The sequence below is a fragment of the Drosophila willistoni genome, assembly GCF_018902025.1.
Source record: "Drosophila willistoni isolate 14030-0811.24 chromosome XL unlocalized genomic scaffold, UCI_dwil_1.1 Seg141, whole genome shotgun sequence".
In the NCBI taxonomy this organism is placed as follows: domain Eukaryota; kingdom Metazoa; phylum Arthropoda; class Insecta; order Diptera; family Drosophilidae; genus Drosophila; species Drosophila willistoni.
This window is the reverse complement of record NW_025814052.1, coordinates 244,020-272,000: the sequence shown is the minus strand read 5'-3', so window position 1 is coordinate 272,000 and position 27,981 is coordinate 244,020. Positions and strand designations below refer to the sequence as shown.

Here is a 27,981-nt window from a genome sequence, read left to right as displayed (position 1 = left end):
TAGTAGTAGGATTAGCATTTACAACAAATTAAGTTAACGTAACAAAAAAAAGAAAAGAAATATATCAAAACTAGAATCATAATAATGAATGGAAAAGTAAAGAAACTAAGGAAACTAACAATAAAACAAAATTAAAAGCCAAACTAAACAACAAAAGAAAGAGAGAGAGAGAGAGAGAGAGAACGAGAGGCAAAAACGAGCGCCGCAACTAATTAAAAGTGGATAGTATTTATTTAGGATAAGCAAACTAAATAAATAGCTTAGATTAGGTGTATCATAAATTTGAATGTAGATAATACCAGCAACTAACTTTAAACAAAATCAAAAGCATATAAATATTTGACACGAGTTTATTAACTAATAAATATGAATATATTTTCGATTTAATTATATTGCAAAAAATTATTATTTGATACATTTCGTCAAATAGATTTTCATTTTAAATAGTTTCAAAGGAAAATTAATTTGCTTTTCGAAATGTTATGTTAAACATGATTACAACTTTAAGTCATCGTACAAAGAGTTTAAATATATATACACATATATGCTTTTCAATTTTGTTGGTTTTTTATACCCAAAAAAAGGTTATATTAATTTTGGTCAAAAGTGTGCAACGCATAGAAGGAAGCATTTCCGATCATATAAAGTATATATATTCTTGATTAGCACGACGAGACGAGTTCAAATAGCCATGTCCGTCCGTCCGTCCGTCCGTCTAGATCAACGCAAACTCCTGCTAGACCGTTGGAGCTACAGAGCTGAAATTTTGCATGTAGGCTTGTATATACTGCAGGCGTTGTATATCTCGGATTGTATATCCGGATCGGATAACTACATCATATAGCTCCCATACAAATGGCAAAGTCACGAACAGTGACTTTTCTTAATAACTTCGTTATTTTCTGAGCTATTGTCATGAAATAATATTGGTGAGTTAATTACACATATAAACGACTGTGCCAAATTTGATCAAGATCGGGTGACTATATCATATAGCTCCCATAGGAACGATCTTTCGAAAACAGTGACTTTTGTCAATAACTTCGTCACTTTTGACGCGATTGCTTTCAAATTAAACATTTGTTAGTTTAATATATCCGTTAATCACTGTGCCAAATTTGATAAAGATCGGCTAACTATATCATATAGCTCCCATAGGAACGGAAGGTGGAAAACAGTGACTTTGATCAATATCTTCGTTATTTCCTTTGCTAAGATTGTAGGCCGTTCTTTCGCAAACATTAGCCTTTTTAGATTGAACGTTTTTTTCACTTTGATGGCTATAGGTAAGGAAAGAGTTACCATAAAAGTTGCAAGGGTAGACAAACTTTGACGCGGTCGAAGTTAGCCCCGGCCCTCTGGTTTTTGGTTTCTTTTGCTGTTCAAATTTATCATACCCCTTTGCCAGGGTTGTAGGGTGTAGAGTAGGGTAAATGGTGTCGAAATACTAAGTAATTGAATAGCTGTTTTCATAATAAATAAATCAAAGAAATAAATAAACAATACATCAACAATAACAACGACATGCAGACGAAATATAAGAGGAAAAGATAAGAATAATATGCAAAAATTTTAATTGGTGTCACTGTATGTGTGTATGTGTGTGTGTGTTTGTGTGTTTTTCTCTTTTTTTTTTTTGAATCAAGGTGCAAAAATTGTGAAAATTGTGCATGACCTTTGTTTCAGTTTCAAAGTTTCTCTTCTAGCCAGATTTGAGTTCTAACTAAAGTTTTTGAGAGGAAAAAGATTTGAGAATGTTTTATTGAATGTATTTTATAGAATCTGTGGACTTTTGTCCACCAATGTACATAGGATTCTATTTTGAATAACAATTTCACACATTCAGAAACAAAAATTCTCCTTTTCTGGTGCATAAATTATTTTTGCATGTCCTTCAATTGCAGCCGCACATGACAGGCACATGGGCGTGGCACTAAAAACCGAACTGAGAAACTTGGAAGAAACTGCTTTCCTCTGATGTGAATGAGAAAACTTTGTGAAATGTCTTTTCGAAGGTAAGGCAAAGGACAGACTGGCAAATAAGAAGCCGAGAAGAAGCATAAAGAAAATGTAAATGAAACTGAACAAAATAAAAAGAAAAAACAACAACTAAAAGGAAAACACACAAAGAATGGAAAAGAAAGCAAATGAAAAAGAAAAAGACGAAAGCTGAAACTTTCGTTTCGGGATAAAAGATTTTATAACAACTTTTCTAAGAGGCAGAGAGAAAGTGAGAAAAACAGAGACAAAGAGAGGGGAGGGGGAAAAAATAGGCAGTAAGAAGAGCGAGAGAGAGATAGAGAGAGAGAGAGAGGGATAGAGAGCGAAAGAAGGAGCTTGAGCGCCATAAAAGACTAGGGGCAAAACAACAATAAACTGTGAGCTAGGAGGACACACACAAAAAAAAAAAAAAAAAATAAAAAGAAATTCGTCTTCTACGAATATACATATAATGTACATATGTATGTATATATGGGAGGAAAGGGGGGTTAAGTGGGACTTTTTTTTTTTTTTTTTTGGGAGTGGTTTTGGAGGGGAGGTCGTATTATTAGGAATAATAACAAAGGACAAAAGGAAGGAAATAAGATAATGAACCAAACACATACACACTCACACACATACATTACGCATACAAGTGTAAATGAAAGTACATAAAGAAATAAATATACAATATAGAATACAAAAAACTATGAAATAGACAAATGAAAATAGAGTAAGGATTAGTGTCTACTTAAAGCATTTAAATCGAGACAAATGAACAAACAAACAACATTAATAATTACAATTACGTTTATTATGTCTAACGAGAATACAACAACAACAACAACAATTCAAACAACAGCAGCAATTAACTAATCCAAACAACAACAACAACAACAATCACAATAGTCAAAACCAGAAAGAGAATGCAACCGTTATTAACCGAAACAACAAACGTTCCACGATTACCCGTTAAACAATTGATTTAAAAACCGAAATCAAATTAATTTTAATCTTCTCTTATGAGTTTATAAAATAAAACCAGAGGGCCGGGGCTAACTTTGACCCCGTCAAAGTTTGTATACCCTTGCAAGTTTTTTGTGTAAAAGGTCTAATGCTTGCGAAAGAACGGCTTAGAAAATAACGAAGTTATTGATCAAAGTCACTGTTCACCACCGATTGTTCCTATGGGAGCTATATGATATAGTCGCCCGATCTTAATCAAATTTGGCACAATCATTAATAGATATGCTAAACTGAGAAATATAAATTTTTATGACAATTGCGTCAAAAGTAACGAAGTTATTGACAAAAGTCACTGTTTTCGAAAGATCGTTCCTATGGGAGCTATATGATATAGTCACCCGATCTTGATCAAATTTGGCATAGTCGTTTATATGTGTAATTAACTCACCAATATTAAATTTCACGATAATAACTCAGAAAATACCGAAGTTATTAAGAACAGTCACTGTTCGTGACTTTGTCATTTGTATGGGAGCTATATGATATAGTGATCCGATCCGGCTGAATCCGAGATATACAACGCCTGCAGTATATACAAGCCCACATGCAAAATTTCAGCTCTGTAGCTCTTACGGTCTAGGAGGAGTTTGCGTTGATCCGGACGGACGGACGGACGGACGGACATGGCTATTTGAACTCGTCTCGTCGTGCTGATCAAGAATATATATACTTTATATGGTCGGAGATGCTTCCTTCTATGCGCTGCACACTTCTGACCAAAATTAATATACCCTTTTTGCAAGGGTATAATTACTTTATTAATTAGAATTATATGTTTAAATTTATATAAAAGATAAGCGCAAATGATGTTGTAACTGATGAATAATTGATAATTAAATATGAAAATCGTTGCTATGGAGCTATTTCAATTGTTTTAATCGTTTCAGTTGCATTCTCCTCAAAGTGGCAACAACAACAACAACAACAGGTAAAACTGTATACCAAAGTCATCGACAAAGTTTTTAGTTGTTGTTGTTGTTGCAACCAACAATAAACATACAGACACACACACACACAAGCATACGCGCAACACACATACATAATTTACATGGTTAAAAGTTATAGATACATAGATATATTTAATAAGAATTTGTTTATTTTCTTTTTTTTTTTTTGAATAAAGTTTTCGTTTTGATGTTTGTATCGTTTGTCGATATTTTTTTTTTTTTTTTTTTTTTTTTTGATTGCAAACAAAATTTGTTTACCCACCTTACTATAAAGCGTTGTACTGCCCGACCGTTGATTATAACCATTGCCCTCGGCCATATAAGTCTTTACCTGAATTCCACGCTTCTCCCGACTTGACTCGTAGTAAGAGCGGGGTGAATATTGAACCGATGATGTACCACGCATACCGCCACCGCCACCGCCGACGCCAACACCACCGCCACCACTGCCAATGGCATTGGCCTGGCCATTTCCACCGGCACCGCCAGTATTATTGGTCTGTTGATTGGTCCGATCGTTGCATATAGTGCTAATAGCCTGATTTTGTGTCTGTGAACGTCTCGATGCATATTTCTTAGGTTTGAGTAAGCTGAAAATCATAACAAAAAAAAAAAACATATAGAGAGAAGGTGACAGACAGAGAGAGAAAGAGAGAGAGAGAGAGAGACTTACCTCGGATACTGCGGTCCGAATTGAGTATAACAACAATTGTGCCAACAGCCACGTGAGAATGGATTATAGCCGCCCTTAAACTTGCCAGTAACCTGTTCATTGGTAGTACGACCACGCGATACCAATACCATATGAAAACCGGTTAAACCGAATATGGGTATGGCCAATATTGTAACAATACCCATTAGAACGATACTACAATTAGTTACACAAAATTATGTTAAGTATAAACCAAAAATATTTCAAAATTCAAAAGTAAAGTGCTAAAATCCAAAACAAAAATATTCAGTTAATTCAGTTTTTTTAATGGTTTTTGTGTGTGTTTGAAAAGGATACGCCACAATCGGAGCCGTGTGTTTAATATGCGGCATTATCTTGAGAACATAGACGAGGCACAATGAGAATATGCTCAGCATATGTATCGATAGTGAGACAAGAAAAAAGAAAAAGAATCTATAATTCCGTCTGCCAATGCAATTATTGACCCATGGGCAATGATGATCAAAGGTCTAAAGTAAAACAAAGAAAAACACATTAAAGATAATAAAGATATTTATTTTAAATAGAGTAGTTACCTCTATGCAGTGATTGCATACAGAGCAATGAGAACAACGTGGCGGTCTATAAAATTTACAGGTAACACACCATTTCATCTTAACCGTAATGCCATTGATTTCGGCATTCTTATAGAGTGGGGCGCGTAACTCCTCCTCGCAGTCTTCGTCGGGCGAGGCTAGGAATGCAGTCAAGATTTAGGCTGTGCGGGACTGATGCTTAACAATTCTGAGGATAACGTTACATACCTTTGGGTATAATGCCTGGATCCATGAATGTGGCCAATGTGAAATTGGCCAGCACAAAGAATGTGATCACACCTTGATAGGCCAGCACCCATGGATGGCTTTTCACATAGAATTGGCAGCTGCAATGAAAGAGAGAGAGAGAGAGGACACATCAATTAGATTAATTCGAACAAAACCACTTGAAATCAAACAAAATCATAATATCATTTAAATACACAAAATCAAGTTAAATAACTTGATTATATTTATTCACATATGTATCAATGTATACACACTCAATGTGTGTGTGTGTGTGCGTGTGTGAGTTTGTATACAATGTATTTTTCATTACGTTTTCATCAATTTATTTACCCTAGTGGGCACTTGGAATACCCTTTCAATTATTGTGTAGATTCCATTTGACAAGCTTAAGGCATAAAGCATAAATTTTGACCATTTTTAACAAATATAGAAAAATAAGTAATATTTAAAAGAAATTGTTGACGACTTTTGAATAATAACTATAATTATAACATCTATAATCGCTATTTATCTATAATAGCATCGAATGCGAACAATAATATCGTCTATATAATACGATTGACGAGTTATCTCTCTCGAAATTTTATGGTATAACAAATTATCCTGTTCAATATAGGAGTTGATCTGGCAATTATCGTACTATATCTTTATTTTTTATAGAAATAAGAAAAAGTTCTAAAATTCTAGGGGTCCAAATTACAAAAAAATCGTTTCAAATAAAAAACATCTTATCAGATGAAATAGATATTTTGTTACAATTTGTTCGATTTGTTTCATATATTCACGATATATAATTATTTATTTACCCAAATAAAAACTAATATCGATGAATACTTCCAATGTTAGCATCTTATGGACCTTAGACTGCAGAAAACTTAGTCCATGGAGGTTGAATCGACTTAATCAGTTATCGAGACATATCGATCACTTCGATTGTCGCCCTTTTACTTAATTGATATTTCTGACAAACAAATCGAATTTCAATTTACATTTCAAATCTCTCTGTGAGTGATGTCCCCCTCTCTCTCTCTCTCTCTCTCTCTCACTCACTCTGTCTAATGGCGGAAATATATTTAGAAATCATTAGTAGTTTCTAGTTACGTTAGATTTTTGTCACGTAATCGGTAATTGTTGTCCGGGTATAGGTTTCATAAGTGTATAGAATTTTGTCGCCGCATTTTTGACCCGTGGACTCAAATGATTTATTTTATAAATTTTGGTTTTCGATATTTGTTCTGTGTGTTTGTGTGCATTTTTTTTTCTTTCTTATTTGCTTGCAAAACTTGTTAATGAAAATAAATTTCTGACGCCGTCGTCGTCGTCGTCATTATTATTGTTGGTGGCGTCGTTTTGCCTGATAAATAATAACAATAATAACAAAAGCATGTGCAATTCCGTACGCAGTTGTTGTTGTTGCTTGCTGTTGCTGCCTCCGTTGATAATATCCGCCGGCCATTGCCATAAAAGCTGACAATGAGAAATAAAATACAAAAAAAGAAAAAAAAAGCAGCAGAAAAAAACTATGCACAAACAACAAACAGACGTCAGCAGCAGCAGCAGCAGCGGCTATGGCCGAGGTAAACGCTTAGTCAAGTTGAGTCGAGTGCCATTGCCACGCCTTTGTACGCCCACCTCCCCCCACCACCATCACCATCACCACCCCACCCCACCCAGTTCTTTTTTCTCTTCCTCAAACGCTTCATCTCCCTTCGTCTCTCCTTTATCACTCTTTCTGTCTGGCTGTGTTCGTAACGAAAGTGTGTTTGTATACGTGTGTGTGTGTGTGTGTGAGCCATTTGAATACTGCTTTAGTTGTTGTTGCTGTTGCTGCTGGTATTCTTGCTCAACAAAAACTGTAACAAATTTACACTGAGAAAAATGATTATGCTATTTAACCCCTAAGATCTAAGACCCAAGAGACCCTCCTAAAGACACATATCGACATTTTATAAAATCATTAATCCTGATGAAGTTTTTTAACAATTTAGCTCAAAAAGTTTCATTGGTTTATTCACAACTTAAATTAAAATTTTAATATTTTTTAGAAAAGTATTTTTTTGTATTATTTGTTAAATTATAAATCAAAATTCATTCAATAAAAACATGAAGAAGAGGAAGGATATTAACTGATTAAAATTCTTGAATTTACGCACTTGATGTAGTGTTTCTTTTTTTTTATATAAATTTTTAGAAAATAATTTTTCTTTATGATACTAGCATAAATCATTGAGAATAAGTTTGCTGATTGTAAAACTTGCCACATCATATTTATTTGGATAGTTCTTAAATCCTCAGACTTACACTTATTAATCTGGCCATAAGTGTATTTTGCTAACACTGGAGTCAAGGTTTTCTGCTCCATTTCTCATCAAGAAATAATTTCAACTGTTGATGTCCAGTTTAATGCATTCTGCCTCATACTCATTCTCTCTCTATCTCTCCCTCTCTCTCTCGGGCTGTGAACAATCAATAAAATTCAATTGCTCAATCTCACCTTAACCGTCGTCTCACCCACACTCAACTCTCGTCTCCTTTCCCTCTCGCACACATACCATAGTTTTGGCCATCAATTACAGTCGCGTTGTTGTTGTTGTTGCTATTGCTTTTAACGATTATGTCGTCGCTTTTACCCTTCATACTCTTCCTTCCTCTTTCTCATGGCCACTCGTCGTTCGCTCATCCGAATGGCACCCGATCGCCCTTCCGACCGACCAATGTCAATGACGTTAGCCCATTTAACCGTTAACCGTTTAACATTGTAAATTGCCAAGTTTGTGCATGCATACCCAAACATCCATACATACACATACATACATACATAAACATAAGCGTAGGGCGTGGGCTTACAAACATGCATACATACATATGTAGGTGTGCATGATTGTGCGTGTAGTTAGCTTAAAAGTGGCCCATTTGAAATTGTTCAATTTTCGTTTTCACTTTTCATTTAATTTTTTGCATGGCTAAAATTCACTGTTGGGCACGAGAGGGAACCATTATCCAATCTTGCCTAATTGCAAAATTTATGAAATTATTTCTCCAACAACAACATTCGGACTCCGACTGTCTCGACAAATCGCCCCCTTGCCTCCGCCTTTTCGCCGCCCTCCTCCTCTCTACTCTCGTCCATTCACGTGCACTAATTAAAACAAGCAAAATAAAAAAAAAAATGAAAGGAAAAGCAAAAAAAAACAATTTTAATTAGCATAAAAAAAGAGCCATGCACAGTTTAAGAAATGAAAAGATGGGGATTATTTTTTTCTTAGCATGGGTAGGGGTAAGGTAGGCGAAGGGGGATAGGAGCGGCAACAGGGGTGGGTTGGGGTGGTGTATGTGGAATGGAACTGGAAAATGGCGTCGACATTGAGGCATTTATATTTTTAGTTATAAACAAACACACTCACACACACACAGCTAACATTACGCATACGCCCCAGAGGCCCATCCATTCAAATCCCAGAAAAACGAAATACAAAAATCGAAAAAATACAACAAAAATTCATTTGCCTGTCATAAATGCTACACACAAAACAAAAAAAAAAAACCCCAGAAAAAAACAAAATAACAAAAAATAAAGTAAAACAAAACAAAAACTCAACAAATTTCAACGCCTTGTTAATAAAAGAAAATAACGAATTGAATTCAATTTTCGTTTTTACCCCTTATTAGGTTACTATGGCATCACGACTTGTCAGATACCCTGCATAAATTCTTTGCTATAAAGTGACTTATCTAGATCTTCCTTTTTGTCATTTTGGTGACAATTGTTTGTCCCTACGAAATATATGTATATATATTTTATACATTTATATGCCATTTACTCTTTAAAAAATGAAAACAAAATGTAAAGTACATATGTACATATTTAAAACATTTGAAGAAAACGTTTAGGTTTCTCCTCTTTCAGCGAATTGGGAACATTCTCTTATAGATAGCTTTCATCTAATCCAAGAAAATGCCAAGAGAACATGAATTTCTCGGCATCAGTTGAATGTGTCTCGAAACATAACTACCAAAAATGATTTTTACCAGGAGTTTTTCTTTTGGCTTTTCTTCCACTTTTCATCACAATCCACAAATAATCCCACAAAAGTGGAAAAGGTGTTTGGATTTTAGACTTTACATATTATTTTCATTTTATTTGTTCCGGAAACTTTTTCATAGAAAGTGTTTGATTGACTACTTTCTTATTGAAAATAAAGTCAACAAGCCTTATGGAAAAAGGAGCAATGATGATGGATGGGCCAAGATGATGATGATGATGATGATAATAATGATGAGGTAAAGCCAATGAGCCTTGCAAATTTGCAATAAAGTTGCTTGACCTTGCTATGGCCTTTTTTACTTGAATACTCGGTTATTCGGGTTTTGCTCCCCTTATTTATTTTGTGAAGAGCTGCACCCATTTTTTTCTTTTTGTTGCTGGTTTTTATTTTTGAACCCTGTTGCCTGTTTTTTTTTGTCAGAATGGGACCCATCATATACAAAAAATCAATTTTTTCAGTTTTGTCCCCTATCCCTCCTTCTCCTCCTCCTCCTTCTTCACTCTTCCATTACATAAATTTTTGACATAGCGCATGACAAACTGAAGGACAGAAAGGGGGGTGGGACAAAGCTAGCAAAAGAGAGACAGAGCGAGCGAGAGAGAGAGACATTGCCCCCTTCTATACTTTGCCTGATTATCCAAGTTGTGACCCTTCCTTTTGCGTCTCCTTCTAGCCAGCCTATTCCATCATTCCATCTCATGAGTCACAAAAAGTTTCGTTTATGTTGAAGATTGCCCAATAATTGTGTAGAGAGAAAAAACTAAATACATATGTACACACAACACACACACACACACACAACATAGGCTGAACAAGAAGCAGAAACTGGCACAATTTTATTTTTACCTGTACAAGGAGAAACATACACAAAATTCGGATGGAGAAGAAGTCGGTGGGGGGAATGTGCGGAGGCTAAAATGGCAGAACAAAATCCCCCTGGGAGCAAAAAAGAAACAAAAAAAAAACTAGCCCAAACTCAATTTTTGTAAAAACATTTACAATTTAATCAAATAAACATTGCCATATACTAATTAAAGATGTTATTTCCCAACTAATTTTAGCATTAAAGTTGTGGTAGGCCCTTACTTCTAGCAAAGTAATCAGCCAAGTTAAAGAACTTGCTAGTTAGAGACCTCGAAAAGTTTGAAATAAATATTTATTTTTATCATTGAAAGGTGAAATAAATAGTTATCATTCTTGTTTAGTCAGATATTAATACATACGATTAGTAATTCTGTTGGTTTGTAGGGATACGGACGGGATATCGTTCATTTTCAATTATTTTAGTGCATCGTCACACAATATTTGATTTACGACTCTCTACATAATTATGTGTTATATCAATATTTTCTTACAGATACGAATAGATATACGACCGCAGCTGTTTATATTAATTAAGGAATATATGTATGTGTTTTTTTCCAAGCGTTATATTTCAAGTTGATTCATATCTGTCGATTACCAACTATAGCTTTGCAATTCATTAGTTACATGGCAGATCTGTGAGTGAATCATATGGGGTGTCAAGTAAAGTGCTCGATTCGCTCGAATCTGTTCAACTAATAATTGAAAAATAAATGAATCATTTAAAGGATAAAATTATAAAGTAAATATATTCTTAATCCACATGTTAAGCCGTTTTCCGATATAACCAATCTCGCTGATGTTCTTAATTTAATAGCTACTAAAATAAAACTTATTATTTTAGCTGTTTAGAGTCTTAGAGACACAAAGTTTAAAAATTTTACGATACCGGGGGAAAACCAAAATGAAGGCTTAACTAAATGGAAAGAAATTTTTATTCTTTTATTATTTTATTTTTAATCATTTTGATTAAAAGAGTTTAAAGGTTATGTTCAATATATTGAGACACGGCAAAAAAAAAAAAAAAAAAAAGAGGTCGAAACATACAAAGGGTCAATATTAACTTTTTCAATATATTTTCAATTTGACAGCGTTTTTTTTTTTTTAAATTGGTAGAATCAAATACTCACGACAAGATTTATTTTTAACGAGATATGGACAAGACTCTAGCAAAACTAAAGTAAAATGTAGGAAACATATATTTTTAACCCTATTGAAAGCAAAGAAATCTAAGTAAATATATACATATATCACTGGAAAATGACAAGGCCAATAAGGCGGCCAAAACCGAAATCTAAGTAAATATATACATATAACACTGGAAAATGACAAGGCCAGGAAGGCGGCTAAAACCGTCAGCACGCCCCCTTTTATATCACTACTCTACCACAAATCTCACCCAATCCTACCCTCTTGAACAACATTGTAACTCCGTTCCCTCAGTGAATCTGAATACTGTCAAGCCTAGAAAATCATCTTTCTCATCCTCAGATCCACTCTCGGCCACTCTCTCTCTGTGGATCAGCATAGATTAGGCATGAATTGCATGGATTTCACCCAATTCTTTGGCACATATGACATTTTTTGAGAAAATAATAAGAACCATCTTGTTTGAGGTAAAACTTGATTTATTATTTGTTATTTAACAAATTTATTTTATGTTGTTTACCCCTAAATTCCAAGAATTAGTTGGTAGAAAATGTTTTGTTTAATCAGACCGCTTCCATGTGACGAGGCCAACCAACAAAGTAAAAACTTGACAAAATAAAATGGCCCTAATTTTTCGTCCCCTCGCCCCCTCCTTTCACCAACCCTCCTCAACGCAACCAAACATTAAATAGATAACAACACAAAACAAAATCAGTTGCGAGGCGAACTCTGTGGCCATCGCCACACTTGGGCACTTTTGGATGGATGACTAATACGCGCCGCCGCTGCTAGCCGCCTTTTGTCTCTCTCTCTCTCTCTCTCTCTCTCTGTTGCGATAGTAGGGATATTTCTACATATACCATATATATGTACATATTTATAATTATAAACTTGCATGTGTATGTGTATGTGAGTGGGACAGAGGAAGAGGGAGAGAGAGACATAATGTGACCCACACATGACGACAACGGGCAATGTTTCCCCCCTCTTATCATCGTCAATGAGTTTCTACAAAAATAATCATACTATTTAGCACTATGCAACAAAACTTACACACCCACACAAGTATTCTTTTAATACAGAAATCGATAAACATTATATAAAATGGCAATAAACTATTTCAGCCATAATTGTTAACCAAGGTTAAGTTTATTAGGTAATTATATTAACAAAAGACTTGAGATATAAAATATTGCATTTGAACTTTTTGAGAATCCCATTAGGACATCATTTGTCATTCTCCATTTGTTTCTCATTCCTCGTTGTAAACATTTCTATATTTATAGTTCACATATATATATTTCTAGATGAGCAACAAACTGAAAAGTACTTAAAAATTTGGATAGATTTTTGTTTTTATGCCAATGCAAAATTTTGTACATATTATAAAGTAATTCGTTTTGGTCAATTTCAACTTGAATAAAATGCTTAAATGCACAATTTGAAGGAAGTAAAACTTTTTATGGATAAAAAATTCCTGTAGCATAGTGTACGAAAACTAGCAAGAGAGAGAAAGACAAAATAATTAAGTTTTTCGCTCTTGGCCAACGACGGTCAACGGCCACAGGTTGTTGCACATTCACACACACACAGACAGACAGGTGGCACGGTGTGTGGTATCTCGTTCTGTCATGTCAAATTAATTGACAATTGCGTTTTGAAATTTGTCTTTAATGATTGTTTCTCCACATCTTTCTCTCTCTCTCTCTCTCTCCCTCCCACTTTTTAGCCTTGAGATGGAGAAGGATGGAGCATGGCTTGGTTCATTCAGTGACATTTTGTTCCGCTGGTGGTGGTCCACACACTACATAGGAATTCAATTTCCTGTACGACTATTCGTTCATTCAACCAACACAAAGTAAGCTCATAATAAGTTGGCGCCGGAAATGCTCCTCTCTTGAGGAATGCAAAAAAAGAAAGGAACAGAATGTATGTCCTCGTATTTGTTTGTGTGTTTGTGCGGCTTCTTGCACGAGGATTGGTTCCTTTTCGTTGATTCTTCCAATCAATGACAACAAATTGTCGTTTTTGCTTTCTATTTTGCAATTTATTTCAATTTGCTGGGTGCGAAACCTTAATTGATTTGAATTGGCCACGTTCCTTTTAGGTTCCTCCTCCTGGCCATGAAACACACATACACACCCACACCGACACCGGCACACACACACACACACACATGTCATTTGGTTGTGCTTTACTAATTTGATTTATAATTTTTTGTAGTTGATTTTTTTTTTCTACGTGTTTGTCCCTGTTTCTAGACTCCTCTGGGTAACTTAATATTCTTTTTTTTATGACCATTTCTGAGTCATTCCTTGCTTATCAAATTCGTAGCTCTGTCTTACTCTCTCGTGACATTGCATGGAATTATATATATGTATGTATTTGTAATATTGTCCCCCTGTTTTGAAAACGCCTGCGAAACTTGATACCTGAAAGAAGGTACTTAGAGTGCTAGACTCAATTTTTTTGGGTCATTTTCGACGAAGATTATAAAAATCAGTGACATTGGAAATTACTACTATTCGGGGAGGTCGAAAACGGAGTCACGGCGGACAACTTGGTACTGCTCATGCTGGCTGAATGGGAGGCATCCAGCAAGTTTGCCGTTACCATTATGAAAGAGCTCAGGAGGCTAGAGAGAGAGAGAGGGGGAGAGAATGAAGCCTTGGCTAGGATTTGGCAAAGCTCCATGCTAAGCAATGCCTAATAGGCGGTACCGTATGGTGCAGACGCGAGTCCCTAGGAATTCAAATTCCTAGTGTACATACCTAAGTAGTAAATATTAAATATAATAAATGAATTAAAATACAAAGCACACACACACATTTCGAGTATATATTGCAATTTGTTTATTAAATATCACGCAAACATTTAATGGGCGGGGCCCGTCGCACGTTGCCCATTAACATCGGTGAGTTATCAGTTTTCGTTTCGATCAATGTAATATACACCTCACTAGAGCTGGCAAACTATCGATGGCTTTTTTTATAGCACCATCGATAGTTTTTTTTCGCTATCGATAGTTATGGTCATTTTGAACAATCATGAATCAAATTCTAATGGATTGAAATTATTTAAAATAGAAAATAGTTTTTAAGAAATATGAATGTTTAGTGGATCGTAACATATTGTTAAACATATACAGTGAAAAAATCACTGTTCCAATTAAAAAATTTATGAATTGTAAACTTATCAACGGAAACGGTTTGTGCATATCAAGTAAAAACTCTTTTAAACTTGTTTTTCCATCAATTAAAACTAAAATTTAGCGATAGTATCGATACTATCGAATCAATTGGAAATATCGAATGGACCCACTATCGATAGTTTGCCAGCTCTAGGCCTCACTCTCTAACTATGGGTAGAAATACGTTTTTTTTTAAATTGGTTACAGTTCGCCCAAAACAAAAAAGAAGCTCATTGAAAAGCATTGTACTGTAAATGACCCACAGCCAAAGGGCAGCTTAAGGAAGGGAAATGCTAAAAATTCAACTGAAATTGCCATTAGGGAGTTGAGCAGAGAGAAAGAGAGGAAGAGGGAAAACAATGGCACAAAATTGAAAAATGAAACTTTTACTCAACTCAACATCATCAAACTGGGAAAGTGACAAACGAGGAAAAACCCAGGGAGAGAGAGAGAGATAGTGAGAGAGAGTGACGCTGAAGGACAACAACTGGCCGAGCCTGTTGGGCAATTAAAAGTTAGATAGACAGACATTGTCACATGAATGTAGCAATTTGATATCTAACGTTTTAATGGGAAACTCTAACCATCTATCTATACATCATCGGTACGAATCATTTCTTTGATTATATCTATTGATAAATTTGTAGAAATATCAAAAAAAAAAAAAAACAGTCACATGTTTGTAAGGCAGAGAAGGAGAGTTTTCCCAGCCCATAAAGTCACATAGGCGGATCTAGAGCTTTAATATAGGGGTTCTGTATCCCCCAAACTATGCAATAGTCTGACAAATTTATAACTTTTCATATGCCTTATATTATCTGTAATCAATTAGAGAAACGACAAGAGAAGACAAGTTTGTGGCCATGTCTATATCTCCATCTGACCCAATTAACTTCACGTCCTCAGTTTGAAAGCTACTGGAATGAAACTTGAACAGATCGGACCATCATCATTATATATATAGTTGCTATAAAAACGAACGATTCAAAAGTCAACTTTTGTTACAAAAATTATGGTGTAGAAATATAGAAAAATATTTTTAAAGTAGGCCTAATTAGAAGAAAACATTGACGTTTTTCACAAAAAAGTTAAATGAAACTAATAGCTGTAGAATCTTTCCCTTTTTAACGTTAATATTTGATATTAACAAAAGTCTTTTTTTCCAGGTAAATCAAAATAATCATTATTTACGGATTCAACTTAAAAAAAGTACAGGATATTATGTAATCGAGACTTGGACCAACTAACTTTTGTTGTTGTTTACAGGTAAGTAATACGTTCACTTTAGGTAACCTGTATATACATATATGAGAGAAACTGGGAGGGAGAAGGGTGGGGAAAAAAGTTCACATTACTGCAAAATGCAATGGTAGTAGAAGTAAATGTCACTGTGTGTGTGTGTGGAGTCTAAAAGGACACGTGTATCGCATGGCTTCTAAAACATTTATACCATGCATAACGACGACGAGCTTGTGGCTTGACTCTCTCCTCCTCTCTTTCTCCTCGATACGACTGCAAAAAGAGAATAGAGAAGAGATGGAAGGGACAACAGGCTTCGTTTAAGGACACACAACACAGGCAGTTCCGGTTCAGTAGACTCTAAAGTGATTGTGGGCTATCGGATTGAAGGCTGACGATGATGAGGAACTCTGTGGGTGGGTGGTTAGGTGGCTGGTTCGCTGCTTGGTCCTTCACATAATGGTCAATAATCGTCAATAAAACAGCTGGCATCGTATCAATGTATCCAACGACCAGTAGAAAATGAATCACAGTTTCCTTTGCCCTTTTTCCCCTTGGGGGGGAACTCTTGAGGGCAAATGTCAAAAACAATTTCACGCCCAACTCAAAAATGCAGTAGTTCATCTATTTTGTGTGTGTGCAAATTTCTGCTGCAAGACTTCTAAACTTAAATTAAATTTTGTTTTCTAAAAGTTCTACAACGAAAATTCTTGCTTTGGGCGTGTGTGGCAAACAAGGATAAGGATAAAAAGACAGATGAAAGAAGGAACGGCGCCTCAAGGGGGGATTTATGCGAACAAACTTAATTTACAACATCCAGCATCAGTTGCAGCAAATGCAGAGCCGAAAAGGAGAACCCTCGAGCTTCGACGTTTACTTTGTAAATTCTCTCTGCAGGGCATAATCTACATTTGGCTCGCATTATACAAGATTTTACCTATAGATCCATATAGGGCAACAAATCCTTTCACAGAGTTAAATATGTATATGTAAACAGGGGCCAATTTTCCAACATGATTGTAATGTCAAAGGTTTTAAAGGTCAAACATCAAATAAATTCTAGATTGCATTCGAAATGAGTGTCCAATGCAAAAGCCGATAGACCTAGAGACACCCTGTATATAACATAAAATCCTGTTTCTATTCCTATTAACAGCTTATGTGTATTAAAAGTCGTCCTGAAGAAAACTTTTTATATCTTGACATAGAAAAAAAGTAGGCTCATCACAGATCATTGAAATAGGAAGTCATTTTTACAAAATATAGTCAAATATAGCCGAAGAAGGGAAAAGTCATTAAGTAAATGATTGGTAAAAGTGTTATTAATAAAAGGATTGTAAAGTGCGCCTACATCTAAATGCCTCATTTGTGTGTGTGTTTTTTCCCAGCCCAACAAGGTAGGCATCGGAAAATGAGAAAAATTTCCCTTTAAATGATCTCAACTAGGATCAGAGAAGTCAGTGGCAGCCAAAATCCACCACTGAAACAAAAAAACAGTGATTTACGTGCCATACTTATTAATATTATTTACTACTTATATGTACTCTGCTTAATATACTTCCTCACTTTTTACATTTTCTACAGGGTATGACAAGAAGAGTACAGAAAAAAATCAAATCCTTGAAATGCTTTTAACACAAATTACAAACAATTTAATTGAGGGGGCAGTCCTAGAGGAGTAAAAAGAAACGAAAGGAACGGAACGGAACGGAACGAAGAGTAACCGAACGAGATAAATATGTACTTCGGATTGGTATTCACCCTCTCTTTTTCTCTCTCTAGCTCTCTTGCTCTTGTTGCGTTTTTATCATATTTTTTGTTGGTATTTACTTTTTAGTCAAAGTGAAAGACTAAACCACGATTACTTCCTCTCCTCTCCCACAACCCCAGCCAGGCGACCCCACTTAGCCACAACCATTTCTAGCCAAGCATCTATCCCGTTCTCCTTTCCTCCTCCTTGTCGTCGGCTATCATCAAAAAAGTTGCTAAAGCAACGATCCAGAAATTCAATTTACTTGAACAATTCTGTAATTAAAGTTAACTTTCACTTGTCCCAAAAAAAAGCAAGAAGAGGACAAGAAATAAAAGCAACAACAAAATAAATAAATAAAAGCAGGCAGAAAAATTACAGCAACAGCAAGAAGTTATGGGGGGGGGGGGGGGGCAGAAGGAAGAAGGAAGAGTGGAATATTAAATAAATCATTTAATGTTAAAGGACGAATTTTCTGCAGAAAAACGAGCAATTAATAAATAATTGTTTAACGATGAACTCGAAAAAAAAAGTAACAAAGAGTATTCTTTTTTTCTATTTTTGTTTTTATCAATTTAATTATCGATAATCAATTTAGATATGCGTAATCAAATTTGTGGCTCTATTATTAATCAATTTGGAGCAATAATTCATTCGCTAAGTTACGAGGGGGCAAGTGCAAGGCCATGATGAAAACTGAATAATTAATGATCGGCAAAAGATGTTATTGCCAACATATTGGATACCATATGACTGATCATATAGATCCGTCTATATATTTGTACAACGATTTTCTTATGCTTCTCAAAAGTTTTGACTTGTGATAAGTGATTCTTTGGCCTAAACTCGCATCACTCTTACAGGAAAACTGTGGCGCCTCTACGGGCTAACTCAGCTCTTCTGGATTACATTGTGGAAAACGTTTATACGCAGCATATCTTGGCTATTTTCATTCCAATTGGTCACAAGTGCCCGGATCAGATGGCATACTCAGTCTTCTGATCTGCATCTCATCGATAACTTATGGGGTGAGCTATAGAATCGGGCGGCAACAGAAAAAAGTGCCAACAATCGGCAATTGTTAGAGCGCGTAGAAGACGATTTCGAAAGAGTCCTGCCAAGCTTTGATTAAGAATATGCCCAACCGGATGTGAAAACTGTAGCTGAAAATGGCATTTTGGGTTATATAATATTCATAAAATGAATTTATTTAAGCATGAACAATATTTCCACAAGAAATGAGGATGATTTATTTATATATGAAATATTGTTCATGCTTAAATAAATTCATTTTATGAATATTATATAACCCAAAATGCCATTTTCAGCTACAGGTCGAATGCATGAAAAAGGAATCGATATATAAGTCATATTAAGCTCATATGACAAACTAAAAAATAACCTCAAATTAAAAATTTCAACTCGCTAAAAAAATAAATTCGAGCTAACTTTGAAAAAAAGAGGTCCGATGCGATTTGATTTCAACAACCCACAATTGTTATTTTTCTATCCTCAGGACACTCAAATTGCATAAACTTTTGATGTTTGAAAATTGGATTAATTAGGTTAACTAGAACCAGGTCTAGAGGTAGAAAGAAATGGTACCAATTTACAAGTTAAAAAATAGTTTTTAGGGGAAATTTTATCACATTTCTTTTCCTGAGCTTTCGTGACTGAATGAGAATTTCTATTTTTCCCACTCGATATCCTTAAATGTAAGTCTAGGCTAGGCTAGTTAGTGGGAGGAGGGACTAAGCTGCTTGTGACCGGTTGGCCAGGCCAAGTCATTTTTCTCATGGGAGTTTTTGGTAAATTTTTAAGACACGTTCATCTGGAATCTCCTTCAACAATGAATTGCTCTTTTTATACCCTTGCAAAAAGGGTATATTAATTTTGGTCAAAAGTGTGCAACGCATAGAAGGAAGCATTTCCGAGCATATAAAGTATATATATTCTTGATCAGCACGACGAGACGAGTTCAAATAGCCATGTCCGTCCGTCCGTCCGTCCGTCTGGATCAACGCAAACTCCTCCTCGACCGTTGGAGCTACAGAGCTGAAATTTTGCATGTAGGCTTGTATATACTGCAGGCGTTGTATATCTCGGATTCAGCCGGATCGGATCACTATATCATATAGCTCCCATACAAATGGCAAAGTCACGAACAGTGACTTTTCTTAATAACTTCGTTATTTTCTGAGCTATTGTCGTGAAATTTAATATTGGTGAGTTAATTACACATATAAACGACTATGCCAAATTTGATCAAGATCGGGTTACTATATCATGTAGCTCCCATAGGAACGATCTTTCGAAAACAGTGACTTTTGTTAATAACTTCGTTACTTTTGACGCGATTGCTTTCAAATTAAACATTTGTTAGTTTAATATATCTGTTAATGACTGTGCCAAATTTGATAAGGATCAGGTATATATATCATATAGCTCCCATAGGAACGATCGGTGGAAAACAGTGACTTTGATCAATATCTTCGTTATTTCCTATGTAGGCCGTTCTTTCGGAAACATTAGCCTTTTTAGCTTAAACGTTATTCCACTTTGATGGCTATAGGTAAGGAAAGAGTTACCAAAAAAATTGCAAGGGTATACAAACTTTGACGCGGTCGAAGTTAGCCCCGGCCCTCTGGTTTAGTTGGTACAGTAGCCACAGTTTGCTCCTGGAACCGGAGCAGGGGCAAGGAGTGTACAGGGACAAAGGGAGGGATTGATAAATTTCTCTTTCGATCCAGCCGAACTGGGTCATTTAAAAATAAGCTTTATATAGAGATCTAGAAAAAAGAACAGTTTTTTTTAAAAGGCAAGGCAAAACTTACGGATAAAAGAAGAAGAGAAATGTGGTTAGGAGCAGCACAATCCAGGCGAAAGTCGCAGGAATGTAACGGGTTTTCACATCACATTTGGGCATTGTTGTTGTTGTTCTTGTTGTTGGTAGTCTCTCTCAATGTCGTTGACCGTTGCGCCAGTTGTTGCTGCTGTTGTTGGCAATGAAAATGCGTGATGATGATGATGATGATGTTGTTGTTGTTGTTGATGACGATACAGTTGGCTAGACAGAGACGGCGAGACGAAGCGGCGACGCGTGAAATAATATCGAAGAAGGAGACTAAAAAACGAATAAAAAAAACAAAACCAGGAGAGAGAGGGAGAGACACTGCAGAGAGCCAAGAAGACAAAAACAAAACACGACAACAACAAGAAAATATATATTAGAATGAATTATTGCAAACGAAAAGAGCAATTGGTACACACACACACACACACACACGCACCCAAAATCACACACAGAATGTCCTTAGGATATTATCTATTTAGTCGAACTAAGAGTCACTTGAAGTAAAATAATCAATGCGGCTATGACTACTACTAGTTGCTCATAAAATGTTGAGTCATGGTACACTACCAAAGAAAATATATACATATATTCATACATATGTACATTTAAATTTTTCGGCTAAATTCAATGACTATCAGGTAACTTGAGATAAGATAAGGAAAAATTAACCGCTCTACTCATTAAAATGGTTAAAAAATAAAGTTTCTAGGGGCAGGGCAGAAGTTTCGCCCTGAAACAGTTCATGATAATAAAGTGATTTGAACTTCAAATCGATATATGTACATATATATGTATATACATATGTATCAGATCAGATGCCTATATTGTTCTACTTTAAGAGAGATGGGAATTAGGAGGAGTCTACTCGGCAGGATATCCCAAAAACACGGCTTCTTGACCTCAAGGTGCGGTATTTCTTTGTTTTAATGAAATTCGAAACGAAAAGTCGACATCATAAGGTGTCTGCCTCTGTCTTGCTCTTTATGTACCTCCCTCTTTCTCTCTCTCTCTCTAACTCTAGTCTAAATATTGTTGTTGATTGGGGGGTTCTTATGAAGCTAGGAAAAACTATTGCAGAAACTCCCATACCTCACACATATACAAGCAAACACACACACACACACAGTAACATATACAATAGGTACATATATACGCATTAGAGCGTGTATAAACGAGTGTGCGTGTATATGTATGTGTGTATGTGCGTGAAGAACAACAAAAATTAACGGTTTTCATTTTAATTTTTTGTTTTTATACACGTTTTTTTATTGTTTATTGTTGTCGAAATGCAGTTAATTTTAATGCCAGTTGGTTAAATCGAGTATGGGGTAGAAAAGGAGGGGGCGAGGGTCTAGAGCATTTATGTGTGTGTGTGTGTGTGTGTGTGTGTGTGTGTGTGTGTGTGTGTGTGTGTGTGTTTGTGTCTGTGCGACTTTCCCTATTTTTCATACAATTTTATTTTTCCAGCCTTCTTTATTTCTCTTTTCCTTTTTCTCTCTCTCGCACACACGCTCTCTCCGCGTTCAGTCCGTTTACGCTGCTTTTTCGCTTCTTGCTCCCCACGTTCGTTCCGTTTCGTTTTCTATACACACGCACGCACGTTGTTGCTGCCTGCAACGTTTTTTTTTTCTTTCTTATTTTTTTGCTATATTTTGCTATTCTTTCGGCGGCGGCGTCGCCTCAACTTTTTTTTCTTTTTTTCTCAATCGCCAAATGCGCACATTTCAATAAAATACACTTTCCATTTGCACTACATTACAACAATTATGCATATTTTGGGTTGTATAGATTACGAAAAAAACAAATAAAAAAAATTGTTCCGCATATTTTTTTTCTCGCTTATTTGTCGGTCGCAGACATTGCCGTTTCTCCGTTTTGCACTACACATCACACACACACAGCGAAAAAAAATATATTAATTTACCAAAGGATTCTTATGGATTTCAATTATTTTCCTTCCTTTTTAAATTATTCTTTTTATTTCTTTCTCTAAATCTTCTTTCTTTCTGTCCGCTACACGACCGCTCACTTCGAAAACAAAAAAAACAACAACCACATGAAGTGTTGCCAGTTTAGCTATTTTATACCATTTCAAGCTACTTTTTAAAACCAAATGCTATGAAAATGTTAAAAATGCTATTAGCTATAAATTTAGCTATTTTATTATAATATTGTAATTTTTTTTTAGCTTTATACAACAATTTTAGAGTATTTAATAAATACTATTTATACATGTTTAGAAACTTGGGCAACAGGATGGAGATTAAGACACTGGGCGCATTTTTATATATAAGGTATGTTCTGTCATGACCATATTTTGCCAACAATATATATGAATTTATATTTATTGACCACTTTGTTTTATGGTTGAATACCATGTAAAATAAATATGAATTGAATGAATATCAATCTTAATGTCTAAATAATTAAGCTATTATGTTAACTATTTTAGCTATTTTTAGTTTAGCTATTTTCAGAACTCTAAACCTAGCAACACTGACCGAGCCGTAAAAAAATGAAATATTCGCCTTAAAAAAGTGAATATTCGCTGTAAAAATTGAACATTCGCCCGCCGGCCAATTCGCTCAGTCAACACGCGACAACTGTCGGCGATCAACGATGACGATAAACGATACCTAAAAATACTAAATGCAATTAAATTGTACACTTTGGTCACACTATTCATGCACATTTGCCGAAATAAACGTTTACCAACACTTAAGTCAAAAAAAATTTTCGCTTTCGTTCGCGTCTGATATCAGGATTTTATCAAGAATTTATCAGATATCTATATGTATATGAATTCATTGACCAAGCGTCGTCAAAATCGATTGAAAAGGAATAAACAAGATACCAAACTGGACACGTCTAACTGTTAGGATACAATAAAAAACAAGGAAACATAAGTTTTAGTTGACGCCGAAAATCAAAGCCGTCGACCAGCCATCCCCCCGCCGCCGCCGTAGCACCACAGAGAGTATCATCAGTACTTGCACCTTTCCCCATCTCACCTCATTCACACCATGTCACGCAGCGTGCGCGCCGAGACACGCAGCCGGGCCAAGGATGACATCAAGCGTGTGATGCAGGCGGTGGACAAGGTTCGCCATTGGGAAAAGAAATGGGTCACTATCAGCGATACGACAATGAAGATTTACAAATGGGTTCCCATCTCGTCCAACAGTGAAAAGAAATCTAAACTGCAATTAAGTAACAAGCTCAGTGACAAGGAGAATTCGCTAAAAGGCACACCCACACCGCCACAAATAACACCCAGTTATGCGGGTCTCACGGCGGAGGATTCAAATACCTGTAATGAACAAAACATTATATTTTAACACCTGCCACCATAAGGTAATCTCTCTCTCTCTTTCCTGCTCTCTCTCTCGGTAGGTTTTTCCGTAGTCTCGGATAGTCAGGGAGCCGATTTTGTTAGCAGCATGCCCTTCTCCGAGGATTCGAATTCACAAGGCAGCGATGGTCCTGTGAAACGTCTGAAAACGAGTGATTAACCCTTTCCCATATGTCTCTCGCCGCCATTAACCTCCGTACCAGCACTACCAGCAGCCGCGATCCCAACTCTGGTCCCAGTTCCGGTTTCAGATCCAGAACCCGTCCCAACCACAGCCCCAGATCCATCTGCAGTCGCAGTAGACCCAATGACACTGACGATGACGACTTTTAACCAATCAATTTACAATTAATTTCATTGACATGAATTTCTTCTTATTATTTTCCTCATTCTATTTTTTTTCTTGCTTCTGTGTATGCGATTAGAGTTTAAGATGGAAATGTCTCTTAGATATGGAGAGATTGCATTATTCAGTACATAATTTATTAAGATTAGTGTGTATTTCCTTTTCGTTTGGCTAGTTGTTAAGATCTTTAACTTTAAGGCGAAAACTTCCCCAACCCGCTTCCCCCGTTTTTTACTCCCACACTGTCACTTGAAAGACTTAAGGCTATTTAATATTTAATATTACGACGAATTCTTTAAATTAATCATAGGCTCGATTTACAATAGGATAAGTAAATTTATTTATTTGTTTCATCAAGCTAAAATATTTACTCTCTATATCTCTCTTTACTTAAGAGCAAGAAATGCTCGTAATTTTTTTGTAATGTTCAACGCTTCAACAAGTTTTGTACTCGTAGTATAAACAATACTTATTACCCGCAACTTTTCGGTCGAGTCCTAAACCTAAAATAAGCATATAACCTATAAAAGAATATACCTATATATATATAAATATTTACGATCTATACTTATCTATTGTATAATGTGGCAATTTTGATGAAATATGCCGCCATCAATTTATTGAATATCATGTTAGTCAGCTCGAGAATCAGCTATAACTAACATTTCAGTCGATATTTCTGTATGAAACTGTATTATATATATATAATTGACATATTTGCAAAAAGAAAAACAAGAAAAAATTAGTTTTATTATTTAGTTTGTAGGTGCTGGCATCCCCCGCCTATAAGTATGCTCTAACTTTTGGCCACCAAATTGTTGTTATTCCAACTCAAGAAGGAAGTTCTTTGATCTCACAAACGGCCATAATTAATGTGTTGTCCTTGAAATGGACAAGATAGAGTTTAAGATGGAATTTAAGTCCCGAAATGTATGCTATGAAAGTTTCATAAGCAAAAGTTGCATAGCCCGCCAAGGTATGCAATTAAAAGTCGATATGATATAGCCATGGGTCCCAAAATTTGCAGCTAGAAGATTTCTTAAACCTTTTTGAGTAAGGTCATCGAGAGAAAAGTCCTTTTGAGTTTATTTCTGAAAAAAACAAAATTTAAAATGCTTTTTAATAGTTGTTTTTTTTTTTTGTAATTATTTTTTATTGAATGTTTTTGTTGTTGTTTGTCTTCGTTTTAGCTTTTCTTTTTCTTTGTATAATAAAAAAAAATTAATTTCTTTCAACAAATAGGTTTTTCATCTCATTTTCTTTCTTTCTATCTCCCATCCATCGTTTATCTTTATCATTTCGCTTGACATTAAAATATACATTAACTTTTCACATCGGTACCACATCATACATACATATTTATATATATATATATATATATATATATGTATGTGTATATATATAGACATTACATAGTTTTCATTTCTTTCTTCACTAAAATTTATGCTAAAAAACACTCTTAAAAGAAAGGAAGCACAGATTTGCACAAGTTACAAAAAAAAAAATATATGTATATATATATATAATAATAATAATAATAAAAATAAAATAAAATTTTAAAAATAAACTACACACACAATCAATAAAAAAAAAAAACAAAACAAAGAGAAAAATGCCAGAATGCAATGCAGAAAAGAAAATTGAGAAAATAATGGAAAATAAAAGAAAAAGCTAAGCTTCTCCCTTAACTATGGAATGGTACACATTAAATGGAATCTTTTAGCAAGCAGAATAAAAAAAAAATTATGTATTTATATATAAATTGTTGTAAAATTGTGTATAAATTATTAATTACAATACATATATGTATATATATATATATTGTTGTTGTTGTTGTTTTAGCTATTTATTTTGTTTGGATTTTCGTCTTTTTTTTCGTTTTTTTTACTTTTTTGCTAGAAAAATATAGAAATTGTAGCTTGAAGTGGCTGTTTTTTTTTTTTTTTTTTTTGTTAACAAATACACATATAATTACATAGTCGCCTTGTATACATATATATTGATATATATATATATATATATAAGATATATATATATATATAGTTTAATATTGTCATTTAGCATTCAGAAAAATATACTCTATGCCATATTTTTTGTTTTTACACTTTATTCTTTGATTTTTTTTTTTTTGGCGGAAAAAAACTTTCTAAATACTTTCTCAAAAAAAAATGTGTGTGTGTGTGTGTGTGTGTGTGTGTGTGTGTGTTGGGTAAAGGATATGCTAGGATAAAAAGCAGAAGCAGACTTCTCTATCTAACTGACAATAATAATGGACTTGGCTCACTTTTCAACTAGCACGAGAAACACAAAAGAATAATATATATATATATAATAGGTATACATATATATTTATATATATATATCGGACTTGAAGCCCGATCCGTTCTAACCTAGTGTACATATGTATATGTCGTATGTGGCATTAGACTGGCCTTGATTTCATTTTCTTCAATTAATGTTTAATTTCCCAAAAAAATTTCCATTTTTGTCTCAATGTGAAAAATTAAATTTGAAAACAAATAAACTTCTTTTTTTTTTTAGATACTGTAGACAGCTAATTTTTTTGTTTTTCTTTTGCGAAATTCGTATATTGGAATCGAATGGAATTCCTATATGTATATATGTTTATCTTCAATTCGTTTGAGTTGGCAATGGAAATTTGATATTGGCTAAAGTTATCTAAAATGGCCACCCTAATGTTCTGTCTGTATGTGTGTGTGTGTGTGTGTGTATAGGTATATATATATATATATATATATATATATAGATTTATATAATAATAATTGCAACATTTTATTTTTTTGTTTGTTTTAGCTTTTTAACTCTTCCTCAAAAATGTTTTGTTTTTTGTTTTTGTTTCATTTTGGATATGTTTGGATTTCCTTTACACCTTGGTGGTGATTTTGCCGGCATGCCAGGATTTGTGATGTTTTCTGGGTCCATGTTGGTGTTCTTGCTGTTGCTGTTGATGAAGGACAAGTCTGTGTTATGTCTGCAATGGATAACTGTTGCGTGTGGCAGCCACCATTTGTTGCATCTCAGACCGGCCGGCATCCTGTTGCTGCTGTTGTTGTTGCTTTTGCTGTTGCTGTTGATGTTGATGTTGACGCCGACAGTCGATAAACGCTGCCGCCGCCCATTGGGCTTGATATCAGCACTCAGATTTATCCTCCTCCACCAGATATTGCGTATCCTTGCCCGTATCGGCCGATGGATCCAATTCACGGGTACGCAATTGCAATTGTGGTGACGATTTATGCGTTATGCTGCTTGGAGCAATTATTGCTGATGCCGGTTCAGTGAATGTTGCCGACGATTTTGATTTGATCGTTGGATCCTGGGGGACATCGTAAATGCCTGAGAAAAAGTGTGTAATGTAAGGATTAGGAAAATTCCAATCATCAGGGGGGTGCGGAGGGGATTCTCTCCAGCTCACCTGAACCATTGCCCATGCCCGGATCTGTGGTGGTGCCCGATTGTACGGCATCGTACATGGGATTGGCAAAATCACGAGCCTTGTTCGCATTGACTGTTTGCAGATTATAGCCCTCTATGGGTGCCATATCGCCGCCAGCACTTGGCGCCGAGGCTCCCGGGAAGCCGCTCTCATTGAATTCCACATTCGAGCCATGTCGGAAGGTGACGCTCTGTGATGATGTCATGGCGGGCATGCGTGCCAGTTTGCCACTAAAAAAAGAGAATCCCATTTTAGTAATTAAGATAATCGTGGAACTATTATTA

The 27,981-nt window shown here is 35.2% G+C and overlaps 3 protein-coding genes and 1 long non-coding RNA gene across 9 annotated transcripts in view; 2 read left to right on the top strand and 2 right to left on the bottom strand.

The window, feature by feature from the left end:
• Positions 1-22,504, bottom strand: part of LOC6648607 (palmitoyltransferase ZDHHC8) — a 30,280-nt gene extending 7,776 nt beyond the window's left edge. Inside the window, exons 1-7 of one of the 6 annotated variants that reach the window (XM_023178989.2) lie at positions 22,467-22,504; positions 20,523-20,860; positions 5,430-5,548; positions 5,202-5,359; positions 4,963-5,135; positions 4,627-4,821; positions 4,216-4,543 (exon numbers count right to left, since the gene is read on the bottom strand). In XM_023178989.2, coding sequence (XP_023034757.1) covers positions 4,216-4,543; positions 4,627-4,821; positions 4,963-5,135; positions 5,202-5,359; positions 5,430-5,548; positions 20,523-20,614 — 1,065 coding nt within the window. In that variant the 5' untranslated portion in view covers positions 20,615-20,860; positions 22,467-22,504. The remainder of the gene's footprint in view (positions 1-4,215; positions 4,544-4,626; positions 4,822-4,962; positions 5,136-5,201; positions 5,360-5,429; positions 5,549-20,522; positions 20,861-22,466) is intronic. The other 5 variants (XM_023178990.2, XM_002070955.4, XM_023178987.2 and 2 more) reach the window with 5 other exon arrangements.
• LOC124460503 lies at positions 15,790-18,033 on the top strand. Its single transcript, XR_006954413.1, has 3 exons — positions 15,790-15,965; positions 17,523-17,657; positions 17,721-18,033. It is a non-coding gene; the product is annotated as an uncharacterized LOC124460503 (long non-coding RNA).
• Positions 22,505-23,245: 741 nt separating the features above from the next.
• On the top strand, positions 23,246-24,658 carry LOC6648606 (B-cell CLL/lymphoma 7 protein family member A). The gene is made up of 2 exons (XM_002070954.4): positions 23,246-23,854; positions 23,936-24,658. The coding sequence occupies exons 1-2, from the start codon at positions 23,566-23,568 to the stop codon at positions 24,052-24,054; spliced, it is 408 nt and encodes a 135-aa protein (XP_002070990.1). The 5' UTR covers positions 23,246-23,565; the 3' UTR covers positions 24,055-24,658.
• Positions 24,659-27,055: 2,397 nt separating this feature from the next.
• The window catches only part of LOC6648605 (low-density lipoprotein receptor-related protein 2), a 123,031-nt gene continuing 122,105 nt past the window's right edge, over positions 27,056-27,981 (bottom strand). Inside the window, exons 13-14 of the mRNA XM_002070953.4 lie at positions 27,677-27,927; positions 27,056-27,597 (exon numbers count right to left, since the gene is read on the bottom strand). Coding sequence (XP_002070989.3) covers positions 27,392-27,597; positions 27,677-27,927 — 457 coding nt within the window. The 3' untranslated portion in view covers positions 27,056-27,391. The remainder of the gene's footprint in view (positions 27,598-27,676; positions 27,928-27,981) is intronic.

What these genes read in the sequence shown, in the direction of transcription:
- LOC6648606 (XM_002070954.4), top strand. Translation starts at nt 23,566, where the DNA reads ATGTCACGCAGCGTGCGCGCCGAGACACGCAGCCGGGCCAAGGATGAC. An exon ending in GGCGGAGGATTCAAATACCT is followed by an intron (nt 23,855 to 23,935) that starts GTAATGAACAAA and finishes CTCTCTCGGTAG; the next exon opens with GTTTTTCCGTAGTCTCGGAT.